The sequence below is a fragment of the Chelonus insularis genome, unplaced genomic scaffold (assembly GCF_013357705.1).
Source record: "Chelonus insularis isolate UGA/USDA-ARS -01 unplaced genomic scaffold, ASM1335770v1 contig_146_pilon, whole genome shotgun sequence".
In the NCBI taxonomy this organism is placed as follows: domain Eukaryota; kingdom Metazoa; phylum Arthropoda; class Insecta; order Hymenoptera; family Braconidae; genus Chelonus; species Chelonus insularis.
Genome location: NW_023276387.1, coordinates 856115 through 871528, shown reverse-complemented (window position 1 = coordinate 871528; position 15414 = coordinate 856115). Strand labels below are relative to the sequence as shown.

Below are 15414 nucleotides of genomic sequence, written 5' to 3'. Positions count from 1 at the left end.
AATGTGCATTTAATCATAAAAAAGAATTTAAATAAAGTACTTTTATTAAATTTAATGAAATTTTGCTTAAAAAACGTATTTTTTCAATAAAAATTATTTTACGGAAACATAACCATATCAATTTCAAAAAAAAATATTTCCTAGCGACTATTCAAAATTTTAATTTTATTAATTAAAAATAATATTACTTGTTCACAGGAGATTTTTTTCTCATTTTGGTGATAGAAAAATTCATTAAGAAGCGTGAAAACTGTCTTGTATACTCAAACTCTTATGTTTAAGCTTGAATTTATGATCGAGGACCACTTGACTTGACTTTGGTTCTTTCATCTTTCACATACGTGTCCTCATCAAATGAAGAATCCTTCGATTGTGCAATTAAGAAAACGAGACAGGTGGATATTTGACATTCCTGCATAAGTACACAGGAATTAAATATTAATTTACCTCAACGAAAATTATATACTTGTCTCACACTCATATCAATTTTTGCTAATCCACACTTAAATCCATCTTTATATCATTACTTGACTCTGAATGATACTTAAAGAAGCACCGAAAAATCATTTAGAAACATCGAAATCAAAATAATTATATCAAAGAATGTTAGAAATAATTCCCAGAGCCCTGTATCACCTATTATAATGTAAATAATATACTGTACACATAACACATATTTATTTAGTTTAGACAAACTATGAGAGCCGGTTTGTCAAGTAATTATTGAAACATCCTACCAAGTGTTTACAATGTCATCGAAGCTTACGCCTAAAAATCATGTCTTTCAATGCCACTGTTATGCCCCGACAGTATACTTATACATATTTTTTATGCATGCTTTAAATTACCTACATTTCTGCTATATCATTCATCTTCTGCTCCCCGAAATTCTCACACTTTTTTTTCTCCATTTCTTCCATCTCTGCAGCTTCTACGACTTGGAAGTCTTTTTTTTTTTCACCCGAACTGAACGTGCTCCGAAGACTAAATGCGCACTGAGTTCGGCGTCGCGTCTTTGTGATGTGTCACGCCATCTACAATAATACAACAATCGCCATTTTGTTTGCTGGTAAATATGAATCTACTGTCGGTAACATAAAATTCTTCTCAAACTATCAATTATTGATAATCAATGATTTACAGTCGGTAATAAAGATGAGTCTATTATCAATGTGATATGAGCGCGGGAATTTGAAAAACAATTTTTTTAAAAATATTAATTGTAAATGATGACTTTTATTGTTTATAAGCTAATAATTATTTATATCATTAAAAATAGATAAAATTAATAATAATAAAATATTGAATTCATTTGATTTTATTATCATAAAATAACCTGATCCAATAAAGATTTATTATTATAATTATAAACAATAGTATACTACTATTAACATTTACATTTATTATTTACAGTTATTTGTTTATAAAACAAATAAACTACGAATTATTTAAAATGTATATATCAATTATTCACACGTTAATTCCTGAATTTACTCTTTTTATTTTACACATCAAAAAATTCATTATTTTATTTATTTATAATTGATATAAAAAAATTTTTTGTAGCGTTCATCATAATATTTATAAATCATTAATTAATTCAAAATTACTGTTATTACTTACATTTATCATTGTAATTCATTTTTCCTTCCTCTCTCAACATTCATTTCTTCTGATATATTTTTCATTTTTTCTTTTAAATTACCCCAATTTTTAAATTTAATAATAAATGTATAAATTCTCCATAATTTACAACATTTAGATTTTTTTTTCATTCTCGTACATTTATTTAACTGTTTTTATCACTTCTTTTCTTCTTATCTTAATCATTCACATCACATTTTACTTCATTATAATCATCTTTATAATTAATTTCATCATCAATATTCAAATCCGTTCAACAGATTTTTGTATTTTTTTATTCCCACATAATCTTTTTTATTTCATTGATTTATTCTACCTATTATTTCCCTTCTTATCATCCTTCTTAACATCGGACTTTTCGCGGCTATCATTGTTATCATTATTTACATCACCGTCTTGTCGATGTTTAACTCTCTTTATTGAATCCATCAGCAGATTTAAATGATTTTCCTCCAGTAGGAATTCATCGTCAATTGCCATCAGAATTCCCCGATGACCATTTTGCCTAAGGGTTTGGGAATATTTATAATTAGCTTCTTTTGTGTAATATAATTTTGGTAATTTATCATCTGGTACAGCATCTCTTAATTCATTTAAAAACCACGTTATCAATTCCACGTTGTCCAGTTGTTTATTTGATTGCTTATCTTTATCAATGTAATCCCAATCCAGTAGCCAATCGTGGATATTTTTAATTCTATCAAGAGATATTATCACATTCGGTGGTCTTTGTGTTAGAAATAAAATTCGTGTGATAAATGTTTCTCTGTACGATTGCCACCAGAATGAAAATCCTCCTGTATCAATCATTTCTGGCTCTGATGTTACAGTGAATTTATATGGTGGAATGATTGGAAGATTTGTTATTAATTTTACCAACGGAGATTGGGTTTGTTGTTTTGGAATAATAGCACGTAAATATCCAACATCGATTACTGTATCTTGCTCTGCTTCATTTTGAACTGTTTTCGGTGGTTCGGGGCTCACCATTTTTGATTCCTAAAATTAACAAAAAAAATTATTATTATTATATCTTGAAATTATTATTATTTTCATTGAAAAGTCAGATAATTAAATTAATAATCATGTATTAACATTATTGTCCTTTAAATAACCTTGACCCTAAATAATATTGACTTTGATTTTATGACGATTATTTTCAAACAGAAACATAGATTGACATGATTATGGTAATTTAATAATACTCACAATTTTTTCAAGTAGTGATTATCAATGATACTCACTGTTGAAGTAGCTGGTCGTGCAAGAAATTGTTGAACAGACTCCTTAAGTCTCTCAAATACAGATGAGTAGTCTTCTGAATCATTAGCTTTCGTTTCAACATTCACATATTCTTCTACAATAAAATTTAATTTAATTTAATTTTATTTAATTATTAATATTATTTATAAATAAATTCTATATAATTTAAATAATGAAAGAAAAGTACCCATCGTGACAACAATTGCACCATCTTTCGCCGCCATTCCTTGGAGTAATTCGCCAGCTTCAAGATTGAAGAGAAAAACTAATGGGATTTTAATATCATCAACACTGACTCCATCACCAGCCATTCCAAACATTGGAGATGTTTTTATACTAGAGCCTATCACTGAATCCATCACTATTCCTCCAATGGCACCAGCTTTTTGTATTGTTCTAGCCTGAAAATTAAAAATTATGCATCATTAATAAACAGAAAAAAATAATAATGTTAAACACTAACGTGAATAAAAAATTGGTTGATCGATTTTACCTTATCAACAAACATGCAATCACCACGCCAGACAATAGCAATATTTCCTTCAATTTCGTGTGCATTCTTGAGCTCATCACAAGCCTTCAAGGGTTCTGCTAACACAGGTTTACCAATGACTTTAAATAATCCTTTTAATTGTAATCCAAATTCAGCTGGACCACCGATCAAAACGACTTCTTTATCAGACTCAGTCTTTGATTTAGAAAACTTGATAGCTACTCGACGTTTTTCTGACTCTAATGATTGTTTTTTATTTAATTCCACCATGTCCTGCATGAACATCAATCCTTCTTGAGCATCTTCCATTGACTTGGCCTGAATAAGAGTCAATAATGATTAGTTAATATTTTTATAAAATATTTTTTGATGATTGAAATAAATTGATTACGTTTGAAAATGTATGAAGAAGTTGCATTCGTCCATCAGCCATTGTTAAAACTACAATTCCCATGTTGCTGAGTAATTTAATGTGTTCTATATTATTTGCCTACAAGAAAAATAAAATAAATAAATAATTATATTGAATTCTATGTTAGGGTGATTATTAAATTGGCTTACTTGAAATTGGGAAGCACTTAATCTTCGTTTCAACGATCTCCTAGGACAAACATCTTCCACCATGTTCCTAAGAGGCTGACGAACAGACGCTGGGAATAAATGTAGACTATTTGGGCAGGTTCGATCTAACTCATCGACCTCTATTGCATCTAAATCAGCTTCCTAATGAATAAAAAATACCATTATGCCATAATAAATAATTTAATTTTAATAAAAAGATAGGAGAGTCATCAAAGTTTGTGAAATCAGGATTTTTCAGCATGGCTTAGATAATAAATCTAATTTTTTACAATTATCCATTGCCCAGGGTTTTAGTATAAATTTAATTGATACTAATTATTTTTAACAACCCCAGAAATATTTCCTGAAATTTAAGGGAATGCTGAAAAATCCTGATTTAACAATTTTAATAATTGAACTTACCAAGGAAGCATTTATCCTCATAGCACCTAACGTTAAAGGCAACAGGTGTCCCTCAGTTGTAAAAATAAATTCATCTAGATCTAACACTAGATCATTTGGCTCAGCAAATAGTAAGAATAAATATTTAAATGTTTCTGATAATACAAATGAATCCATGGTATCATCGTGCTTATTAGTCCGCACATCAGATACAGCTGCATAACCACAAGGCACTCGAGCATACGTTTGAAGACTCTTCAGCACCTTCTTTCCTACACCTAAGTAATAATGATCACCAGTAGCTCGATATAGGAAATACGTTGATTCTAAAAATTCCGGACGCAATGGATGATGGCCCCAGTGAACTTGGAAGTCAGTCGTAAATGCTTCTGGTATGAAATTATGGCGTTGCATCACTTGGTACAACATCTCATGAGTTTCTACTGCTGGTTTTATGTCACCTTTCAGTACCTATTAACACAATTTACTTTGTTTCATTAAAAATATCATACTAATAACTATTTTTTCAATTAAAATAATATTAAAGATTATGGTTTTACTTGAAGTCCTGGCCAAAATGCTAATAAGGCATCCATAAAATTTTTGGAATTAGTGTTTGGTCGGTGCATGTGAACATCTAACAACATTGGACCTTGACTCACATACTTCATTATCGCTTGGTAATGTTTGTTGAATCTTCCTAGATATTTTTCATCGCCTAAAAACATAAATAACAATATTTTAATTTTAAAAATGACATTTAATGAATTTTAACAATATTTAAAAATAAAAAAATTCAACAATAAGAAACATCGACAACATAGTTGAGAATGCTAAATAAACAATAATTGTTAAATAATTTAAAATAAAATTTAAATTCAGTAAAAGTAATGTTAAAAATCAGATGATTGAATAATTTGTTATCAAGTATTAAAAATAATTTAAAAATGTTAATAACTAAATTGATTTACTGCCGAATGAATAAATAATAATTAAAATAATTAAATCGTTTGCAAAGTAATTTAAAATAATCTGTAATTTTATTTAAAATGTTCTAGTGTTGAGTAAAACTTTTCATTTTAAAATACAACGAAAGAAAATTATTTATTTATCATTCTCTAGATATTACTGGCATGAACTTATCAATTTTATCTGTTAGAATGCCTTTAAATAATTGAGTAACAAAAGTCTTTCGATAAACATCATGATTTTTTAATGAAAATTAAATAAAAGCTGTATTTACTACATTGTAAATAATTTTTTATAATAATCAATATGATAGTTAAACAAAAATAATTTATTACAATCAATTAATGCAATTAATTTGATACCTTGATGTATTTAAATGAAAAAGAAATGAATAGCAATGATGTTTAAAGTTAGATAAAATGTTACAAAGAACAAGAATGAAAATAAACTATTTAAAACAATCAATTAATAATGTCATGTTTGCCATTAATTATAGAGTTATAAATTTTTCACTGGTCTATACAATCTGTAACATATTTAACCTTGATTAAAATAATATTATCAAGTATTTGTCACTGTCTAAAATAAAATAAATCAATAAAATAAACTTATAGACTAAAAATACCATCAATAATAAATATTTACCTAATAAAATGTAGGCTTTCAAACAATACTCATAGTAAGAATCAATACCAGCACCAACACCAGAGTCTCTTCTCACCCAATCTCCAGAGTGTACATTCAGCACAGATCCCATCAGATCAGTTCCCCGATGTCGAATTTTCCATAAAGCATCCATAGCTTTCTGTGCTTTCTCTTCAAAAATCATCTCTCCAGTTAGCCTAGACAATGCAGCCATCTCCAATATCATACTTCCAGCACAAGCGGTGCAGGTTTCTCTGCACATCTCTTGAGGGACACCTTTCATTCCGTACTTTAAATTAATCCTGCCATAAGGGATGCCAGTGCTGGTGTTGAAAGCTGGTAGAAATCTAAAACCAAGATCCTTAGCAAGAGTCAGGAGTTCTCCACGGTACCAAGACATGATGTCTGCACGTGCCTGAAGATATTCTGAGAGTATATGTCCACTCAGGAGTCCACCCAACATACGGATGTTGGTCTCAAACAGGCTAACAATCACATCTGTGTCGAAAGAGACATCTCTGACGACTAATTTAACAGCATTCTCAAATTCTCCTAGGTCTCCAAGGACCACTAGTGTGTCCAAGGTGTCTACAAGGGTTAGAGAGAAATTACCAAGCACAGAATCAATGTCTCCACGGTCTGCCTCTGATCCTCGATATCTTCCTTTACAACTCAACGGCATTAATTCATCAGCTGGATATGCATTGTCCATGTAAGCGTTGTAAGCATGATAAAACATGTCTCTTGCTTCTTCTTTCAATTCAGCTCGTTCTGTTTTACTCATATACTCGAAAGATTCATCTCCAGATGAACATTGACTCACACTTGTGATTGATAATATTATTATCGTTGTTCCAATAATTGTTACTAGTAATTTAAACATCAAATTGTCTGCCATTTTTGCTGATTTTCTTATAAAAATATTTAATTACACTTTTGTCAAGATTTTTTCAACATTATTTACAACTATTACTCCACTATTTTATGCTTAATTATTTTATTATGTTGATAAAAAAAATTTTTAAGGTTAACTTTGATGATTTTTCTGTAAAATTATTTCATCAATATATATTTCTAACCTTTTATGTCTTTTTTTTGTGCTTTTTTCATTTTTCCAAGTCGGCTTCACAGGTTGTATTGCCGTAACATAATGTTGTTTTTTTCTTATCAAGGACAAAGTTAAAGATGATGTGGCCACTGTCATACAAGTGAACTAAACGACAGTATATCTACTTTGTTGTCACATACGTGTAAATAATTATTATTCAAAATCGTGATAACTCACTATTAAAAATTTAATATCAGACTTTCGCGGTAAGTTTGATGTTTAGTAATAAATTAATATTACACATTTATACGATTTTTATTCTTCTTTTGCGTGAGAAGTAATAATAGGTTAATTTTTAATTATTTGTTCGTAATACTTTACCGTTTTCTATTCATTATTTTCACTGATCGCAAAATTGCACACAATTTTTTTTTGATAAAAACGGACATGACAGTCTGTTGCGATATATCGAATAGATTCGAGAGAGTTAATTCGATAAATCGCATTCGATACCTCGCAATGACAGTACGCGCGAAAATTCGAATTATTAAAAAAATAGGTATCAATATTAATAATGTTTTTTTAACAAATAAACATTTTTTCATATTAAATTTATTATATATATTTTCATTGTTTACAAATTTCTTTTAATAAATTTTTATTAAAAATAACTGCAATCATAATAATAATGACGATTATTATATCTGTTATTCTTATCATAGACGTTAAAATAATTCGTAGTAATAATATTTATATACAATAATTTTAGTTTATCCGAAAAGACAAATATATAATTAAATGCAATAATTATTGTACGCTTATGATCACATCGATAATCAATAATCAATTATTTTAATAATTATTTATACTAATCACTTATTCATCTAATATCATGGTCTGTTATGTTATATACAATAATTGTATCAATAATATATTTAAAAAAAAAATTAATATTGTTATTGATTACAATAACATAATTATTATTTATGTAAATAATTTTAAAAGTAGTTGGAATATAAAAAATGGATATAATACAGATAGATTCATTGCTATTATTTTCTATTTTTTTTTTTGCTCTTGTCAATTGTTTATGTTAATTAGAATTAATTATTGTATTCAATAATAACTTTTAATGATAATCAAATTATAAGAAACAATAATTATCTTTTTATTTATAAAGAAATTTAATTAATAATTAATCTATTCCATGTCTTCTAATTAAAATACATCATTTACAATACCAATTTTTTTGACCTGCCTTTCACTTAGGAACACATTGATAGTACGATTTATGTTTCAACTTTCTTAATTAATACTAAAATTCATTCATTGTCTTTCTTGGCACAAAAGAAAAATTACACAGCCGATAATCATTCTTTCCAATGTCTTCTATCATTCTTTCATTTTTTTTTTCTTTTGATGGCACACTCAGTGTTTATTTAATTAACTGTCATTATTATGTATTTTATTTCGCTTTTATAGACTGTATTACTTATTTTTGATGATCTAAAAATTCTTGTACCAAAATTAACGATCCCTTTTTCATATAGACATCAAACGATCCAATGGTCTGCTTTGAAAAGTAATAGTGATAACAGAAATGCAACACAAGCCAACAGTCAGAATTCCCAAAAATATGTAGACTAGTGTTATCAGCCAGAATGCAAATAAATATAAAGTTTTATTACAGTATTTGCCCAGGGATGGATCATAATTTGGTTCGTATTCTTTATAAACCCACATTGAACCTAAAATAAATATTTAATTTAAAATGAAAAGCATCCGATTATTAAATTAAAATAAAACAGTTCAGATTGATTGAATGGATACTTACCAATAATAAACCAGCCTAGCATAAAGCAATTAATTAAAGTCAACGTTGGTGATTGTCGAATTCTCTCTTCATCTCTATCATCTGGCCATTGACGAACTCTTGCCGATAAATAAAGCAATTGTTTAAATATTGCAAAACCACCAGCTACTAATAGATACACTGGAATATATTCGCCTTGAGGACAGTCATATAAATACATTCCACCGATAATCATCATGCTTAAAGGCACAGCTATTGTGACTCCAAAAATAATCGTACATCCAACTGGAATTAATGATTATTTTATTCATTACAAATCACATAATTAAATCCATCTAAATTATTATTTTATAACTCACTGGTGCCGAGAAGAAGAACTACTATGTTTAATACAAAATCAACAACTCCTTTACAAATCTTTTGTGCTTCGATCATTCGTCCGAATAAGGATTCATATGATGGTGGTGGTGCTGAATAAAACAAAATAATTTTTTTTTAAGGTTATAAATGGTATTTAAAGCTTTATTGCAATTATGACCTTACCATTTCGATCTATCACTTCTTCGTAGGATGGTGGTGCTCCTCGATCATTGATAATGCTAGCCGGATGACCCGGAGGAAGATTGATGGTGGGATACGGCGGTGGTGGAGGACAGGTTATGTTTGGAACAATAATTGATGGAATATTGGTATTATTAATAATATTATTACTATCACTCCTCACGTCTCGTGGCAATTCTTGTTGAGCCATATTTATTAAATTCTTATTCCAATCATCGATATCAGCAAATACACTTCAATTATTGGAATTAATAATAAAATAAACTGTTGCCAACAGTTTAAATAGTATCACACTCAATTGAAATAATTGTTAGATGTTTATTATGATTAATTTATTTTTTTTTTTTTTATTTAATGTGATTAATTTTATAATAAATTAAACAGTTAGTGGAAAACTAAGTAGTCACACCCCCGTTGGAAAAAAAAAATAATGAAAATATGCTCGGATTATACACATTTAAATTAATGTAACGCTTTTTTTTATTATTTATTATTATTTTAGAGGTAATAAAAATATTATTGGTCACTATTGATTGTAAAAAATCACAGATTGTTATTGTTTATTAACAATTTATTCTCGCTTTTGGCGTAAACGGACGGTCTCCATATTGATGATCGCCATAATACTGTTTGATGACGCGGGAAATTCAATCCAATCAGATAATTATTAATAAAGCTAAATTGAAGGAGGTTGTTGCATTCACCAAATGTAAAGATTACAATCAATAAAATTTTTGAAATTGATAGATAATAATTAAAAGTCAAATTTTTTTTATTAAATTCAAATTATTAAGTTTTATTTAATATCAAATATTATTATCATTCTTTGTATTTTAATGTAGATTTTCCCTAGCCTATGCTATCAGTTGTGCAACTACCTCCTTAATAAATGAATAATAGTCATAATAAATAATTTCTTTGGAAGTGTTTATTAATTGAATAAATCAATCAAACTTTTGTCTAAAGCTCTTTTTAAATAAAACAGGTACTAGAGATAGTAAAGCAAATATGAATAATATAATAATACTTGTCCATGACCAAGCATCACTAGATGATGTCAATTTATTTAAAGTTTGTCCTGCTTGAATAGCTACGAATGATGGTGGTGCAACACCAATAAATGTACCAACAATAAAAGGAATCATTGGAACACCAATAACAGGACTAGCTAAGTTGATAAACCAATTAGGTAAAAATGGTGTTATTCTTAAAAATATGATATAATTTAGTAAATTATTTTTATGCTTTTCAATGGTTAGAGACCATTGATTTGCTCGGTCTGGGAAATATTTAAATAAAAGTTTCCTACCTAATAGTGATGATAATAAATAACAAAGTGATGCACCAATAGCACTACAAGTACATACTAATAATAAAGCTAGTGGAAATGAAAATAAAAATCCTGATAGGATTGATAAAAATATTGATCCTGGTATTGCAAATGTTTGAAGAAATATATATGTAATAAATAAACCAGTTAAGACTTCGAGGTAGTACAGTTGTTTATATCGTTCTAGGACCCTTCCAAGATTCTGAGCATCTTCAATGTGTAATGGTAATTTTATATACTTCTTTTCACTCCTAAAAAGTCAAATGTTTTTTTAAAAATGATTTTAGTCTGATAAAATTGATGTTTTAGCTTCAATAAAGATTAAGTGCTATTAAATATTCATAAAATAGATTAAATTTTGATAAATAAAAATAAAAACTTACTCATCTAGATCTGGGAAATTGGCATAAACATAACACAAAGCTGCAAGTGAGGTTAGAAAAATTAATACGACTGTTAAAAGTGATCTTCTTGTTGAAATATCTTGTGTTGAATCAGCATAACCTAAAAAAACATAAATAAATCATAAATTAATGATAATCATTAACTTTTAAATGTGTGGATTGTTGATTGGTCCACGTCAACACATATATTGTCATCAAGATCACATTGTTTATATGTTTTTGGAGCAAAAAATTTACCAGAATATTAATTTATTCATTTAAAAAATAAAAACAAAGGAAATTATGATTGATTTAATATTTGCTGATGGATGAGTTTGAGGTTAGAATTTTCAATAACTCCAAAATATGAAAACAATGATGACGACATAGAGAGTATAAAAGCGTAATAAAATAAATAAAATAATAGTTTATCATACCTGAAGTTCCCTTTTTTAATTTAGTACTCATTTTAAGAGAAATCTTGTTTAAATAACCTTTAAAATAATTTTTGGCTAACTGACGATCCACGGTACTCCGATAAGTACTCTTGATGGAAGAAATGCTGAATGCTTACTATCGTCCTTCACTGTCTGTGTAGATAATAGTTTCATTACAAAATCAAAATTTTTTTAATGATAATCAATAGTGATTCACATTCCAATATATGTATATTATTTATCTATTAATAGTCAGTATGGATATCTAATAATTTTTATAGACTAGAAGTATTTTTGATGCTGTAATAAACATTTTTTTATTTTAGAAAATACATTTTTTATAATTAGATGATAAAATTTGATATATAAAAACATTTTATTTACCAACATTTTTTTATAAATGCTTTAAACTAACCTTTAAAAAAAGACAATTAATTGTCCATCTCTAAAATACCGCGCTTTCTAATTTAATTTTTAGTTCTTATAAATAAGCGTTGGCATCGTTTCTTTCTCCGTTGGATAATTGCATTTTTATTTATAAATATTATGTAGTTTATAACAATACATAGTAAAAAAAATTATTTATAAATATAAAAAAAAAAAAGATTTCTTGAGTTATGCTTGGGTGTTTTCTGACCCTTTGAGGAACTTTTTGTTCGAATTCGAACAGAATCTAGTATTATTTACCTTCTCAATTACCTTCTTCAGAAGTGAATCGTTTAAAAAAATATAAAATATTATTTTTAGTATAATTGAACTTAATTTTTAACTACAGTTTCAGTTTTTTCTTTTTAAAAGTATTTAATGACTCTTGAGTTTGATCAGATGATTTATCCCATTGTTGAATTTCACGCAAATGACATTTTAAAAATTCATTATAAATAGGAAACCTTTTTTTCAATTGATTTGATTCTATAGCTTCCACTATATTTTGATTCTGAGCATAATTTGCTGTATCATCTGGACTTGTCTTCAGAAAATCGTAGAAAGTTATATCACTCTGACCAATTTTTTGTTTTTTCATAGCATTAATCTCTATGTTACAATTATCCTCGTAATTCTTTACTTGTTTCAAAAAGATTTTATTTTTCTCTTCATAAATTTTATCTAAAGTTTTTTTAAGAACCCACTTCTCCATAACTTTCATTTTGATCACATGATGTATGAATGGTGCTACTTTTTTAGATTTAGATAGAGAATGTTGTTTCAATAATTTATCAAATGCTGTATCACGATCATTATCCTCAATATTAATATCAGCACCGTTCTGTAGAAGTAGTTGATAAAGATAAAAGGATGTATCATCATTTTCTTCAACAACATAATGTAGAGGTGTTTTACCAAATTTATCATCCCAATTAACAGATACACCATTTTTAACAAGAATGGAGATAATTTTACTTTGAACATCTTTCCTCCTGTGAGAGGATGACTGTGAGTAGCGCCAATCCATCATGCATGCATAGTGAAGTACAGTTTTACCATCTTTATCTCTTATCCTAGGATCAGCTCCTTTTTCTATCAAGTACTCAACAACATGTACATTCTTGTTCCTACAAGCATGGTGAAGTGGAGTGCTCATATCATTGTCGACTGCATTGATATTAGCTTTATTACGTAAAAGATATTCTATACGTTCGGTATATAAGAATTTGTGAGAATGATGAACCGTTGAACTATCTAAATGGTTGATCGTTGCAATATGAAGAGCTGTTCTTCCACGTTCATCTTTAGCATCAATGTCACTAGTAGCTTTCACAATACACTGAATAATCTTCATTTCAACATTAGATGTCTCTAATGTTACGTGTAAAGTAAATTTCCCTGATTGAGCTTTGTTTTTAACAGCGATAACACCGTTAATGCACTCACATTCTTGAAAAGCTTTTGCAAGTATTCTTCGTCCATTCTTCACAGCATTATTGTAAGGAGTATTACCTCCTTTATCTTGAAAATTAAGATCTGCTCCTTTTTCTAACAGAGTAATAATAAATGGTAAATAAAATTCTGTATTTCTAGGGCCGTCTCCTAGTGAACGATTCCCAAATCTTCTGTATCCATAAGTTTTTATGTGAATTAACTGATCAATTACATGAAGTGGAGTTTGATTACATGAATTTACAATATTAGGATCAACATTATTATCAAGAAAAACTTTAATCATATCTAAATGCATTCTTTCAGCTGCCAAATGAAGTGGTGTGCGATCCCACGCATCTATAAGTTTATAATTAACACCCTTTTTCAAAAACATATCAACAGCATCTAAATTTTCAGCACCAACAGCAAGATGAAGTGGAGTCTGACCTTCTCTATCTTGTTTATCAAAGTTCACCTGATTTTTAAGCAGAGTGTCCAATATTTTTAAATTATATTCTTTAACGGCACTGTGAAGTGGTACTTGACGCTGTTTGTTGGAAGCATTAACATCTGCACCATTACTGATAAGAAGATCTACGATATTCTTTTTTCTAGATTTAACGGAAACATGAAGAGGTGTCTCACCTGCGTTATTTCTTGCATTGATGTCCAAGTTGAAATTAAGAAATGCTTTAATCATATCTAAATTATTTTGCTCAACTGCCAAATGAAGTGGCGCATTCTTACAGGAATCTTTAAGGTTACAATTAGCACCTCTTTTCAGAAGAATATTTACAAATTCCATATTTCCAGTATCTACAGCATAATGAAGTGGAGTTCGAGCTTCATCATCTTTCTCGTTTAGTTTTGCCTGATTTTTAATAAGAATGTCAAATATTGTTGAATTAGCATTTATAACTGCACTGTGAAGTGGTACTCGACGGTGTTCGTTGGAAGCATTAACATCTGCACCATTACTGATAAGAAGATCCACGACATCAGACATTCCTAAATCAACAGCAACATGAAGAGGTGTCTCACTTGCTTCATTTCTTGCATTGATGTCCAAGTTGAAGTTAAGATACATTTTAATCATTTTCATATCTTTCTCTTTTATTGCCCGACATAGGAGTAGGCAATCAACTTTATTTAGATAAAGAACAAGTTGTCGCGAGGAGTCATTCGCATCAACAATCATCAACTTCATGGCAAAAATAACTGTACAGTTATCCTCTATGGATTTTTCAAATAAGTAATGACAATCACTTTCATTTTTTGTATCGATGTGGATGATATTCCAGTCACCTTCAGTTATGTTATTTTGTACATCTTTCAGAAAGACTTCATGATCTTCAGTATTTGATTGTATTAACAATAATCCACTAACTTTAACTGAACTGAGAGAAAAAACATTACAGAATCCTGGACCTTTATAATGAAATTGTAAAAAGCCAAAATGATTAGGGTGCTCAAGCTTCACTGGAATGATTTGTTCAATCGCGGATACTCTGTTTGTTGCTGTTATAAGAATGACTTCTGAATCAACATCTGACAAGCGGGATAAATAAAGTCTATCCAATGCAATCCTTTCCATCATAGAACAGGAGTTATCAGAGGTTAGAACTGAAAACTAATGTCGATTTGGTTATTATTGTAATAATTTTATTGTGATGTTCTTGATGAAATATTCAATCGTAGAACAATATTTCCTTGAATCAGTGTCTAATGAACATCTACTAAAAAAAATAATAGAGAATGGACTACGAAAAAATCACCAAACAAAACAATTCGCCAGAATAATTAACACAGAGAGAAGACTTCTCTCTGTGTGGACTATGTACATCATATCATATATCTATATATATATATATATATATATATATATATTAACTGCCGAGAAGTTATTTGAAATGAAGCGTACCGCAAATGTTTTTAAAACTATATATATAAGAACTTCATTTTCAATGGAATTTTATTGATAAAGAGTGGTAAATGAAATAAATAT

General features: G+C 28.6%; 5 protein-coding genes across 6 annotated transcripts in view; all 5 read right to left on the bottom strand.

Moving 5' to 3' along the window:
* Positions 1–1684, bottom strand: part of LOC118063746 (uncharacterized) — a 39612-nt gene extending 37928 nt beyond the window's left edge. The window contains exons 1-2 of one of the 2 annotated variants that reach the window (XM_035077896.1): positions 1624–1684; positions 853–1034 (exon numbers count right to left, since the gene is read on the bottom strand). The gene's annotated coding sequence lies outside the window, so the exon portion shown is untranslated. Of the gene's footprint in view, positions 1–188; positions 209–852; positions 1035–1623 lie in introns of those variants that run through there. The other variant, XM_035077898.1, reaches the window with a different exon arrangement.
* Positions 1685–1763: 79 nt separating this feature from the next.
* Positions 1764–7470, bottom strand: Edem2 (ER degradation enhancer, mannosidase alpha-like 2). The gene is made up of 9 exons (XM_035077895.1): positions 5978–7470; positions 4924–5081; positions 4385–4834; positions 3962–4123; positions 3792–3890; positions 3401–3718; positions 3095–3308; positions 2889–3001; positions 1764–2643 (listed from the first exon to the last, which is right to left on the bottom strand). Exons 1-9 carry the CDS (start codon positions 6873–6875, stop codon positions 1957–1959), a joined length of 3099 nt encoding a protein of 1032 aa, XP_034933786.1. The 5' UTR covers positions 6876–7470; the 3' UTR covers positions 1764–1956.
* A 464-nt stretch (positions 7471–7934) lies between these two features.
* On the bottom strand, positions 7935–10172 carry LOC118063661 (transmembrane protein 272-like). Its single transcript, XM_035077759.1, has 4 exons — positions 9382–10172; positions 9198–9308; positions 8860–9123; positions 7935–8773 (listed from the first exon to the last, which is right to left on the bottom strand). Exons 1-4 carry the CDS (start codon positions 9587–9589, stop codon positions 8568–8570), a joined length of 789 nt encoding a protein of 262 aa, XP_034933650.1. The 5' UTR covers positions 9590–10172; the 3' UTR covers positions 7935–8567.
* Positions 10173–10309: 137 nt separating this feature from the next.
* On the bottom strand, positions 10310–11680 carry stas (Transmembrane protein stas). Its single transcript, XM_035077758.1, has 3 exons — positions 11550–11680; positions 11113–11233; positions 10310–10980 (listed from the first exon to the last, which is right to left on the bottom strand). The coding sequence occupies exons 1-3, from the start codon at positions 11578–11580 to the stop codon at positions 10344–10346; spliced, it is 789 nt and encodes a 262-aa protein (XP_034933649.1). The 5' UTR covers positions 11581–11680; the 3' UTR covers positions 10310–10343.
* Positions 11573–15224, bottom strand: LOC118063659 (putative ankyrin repeat protein RF_0381). The gene is made up of 2 exons (XM_035077757.1): positions 11965–15224; positions 11573–11702 (listed from the first exon to the last, which is right to left on the bottom strand). The coding sequence occupies exon 1, from the start codon at positions 15004–15006 to the stop codon at positions 12319–12321; it is 2688 nt and encodes an 895-aa protein (XP_034933648.1). The 5' UTR covers positions 15007–15224; the 3' UTR covers positions 11573–11702; positions 11965–12318.
* Between the last annotated feature and the right edge of the window lie 190 nt (positions 15225–15414).

Coding starts and splice junctions, on each gene's coding strand:
- Edem2 (XM_035077895.1), bottom strand. CDS start 6,875: ATGGCAGACAATTTGATGTTTAAATTACTAGTAACAATTATTGGAACA. Junction 3,891..3,961: donor TAAGTGCTTCCCAATTTCAA/GTAAGCCAATTT, acceptor TTTTTCTTGTAG/GCAAATAATATAGAACACAT. Junction 3,309..3,400: donor ATTGCATGTTTGTTGATAAG/GTAAAATCGATC, acceptor TTTAATTTTCAG/GCTAGAACAATACAAAAAGC.
- LOC118063661 (XM_035077759.1), bottom strand. CDS start 9,589: ATGGCTCAACAAGAATTGCCACGAGACGTGAGGAGTGATAGTAATAAT. Junction 9,309..9,381: donor AGAAGTGATAGATCGAAATG/GTAAGGTCATAA, acceptor TGTTTTATTCAG/CACCACCACCATCATATGAA. Junction 9,124..9,197: donor AGTTCTTCTTCTCGGCACCA/GTGAGTTATAAA, acceptor CATTAATTCCAG/TTGGATGTACGATTATTTTT.
- stas (XM_035077758.1), bottom strand. CDS start 11,580: ATGAGTACTAAATTAAAAAAGGGAACTTCAG. Junction 11,234..11,549: donor ATTAAAAAAGGGAACTTCAG/GTATGATAAACT, acceptor ATGTTTTTTTAG/GTTATGCTGATTCAACACAA. Junction 10,981..11,112: donor AATTTCCCAGATCTAGATGA/GTAAGTTTTTAT, acceptor TTGACTTTTTAG/GAGTGAAAAGAAGTATATAA.
- LOC118063659 (XM_035077757.1), bottom strand. CDS start 15,006: ATGATGGAAAGGATTGCATTGGATAGACTTTATTTATCCCGCTTGTCA.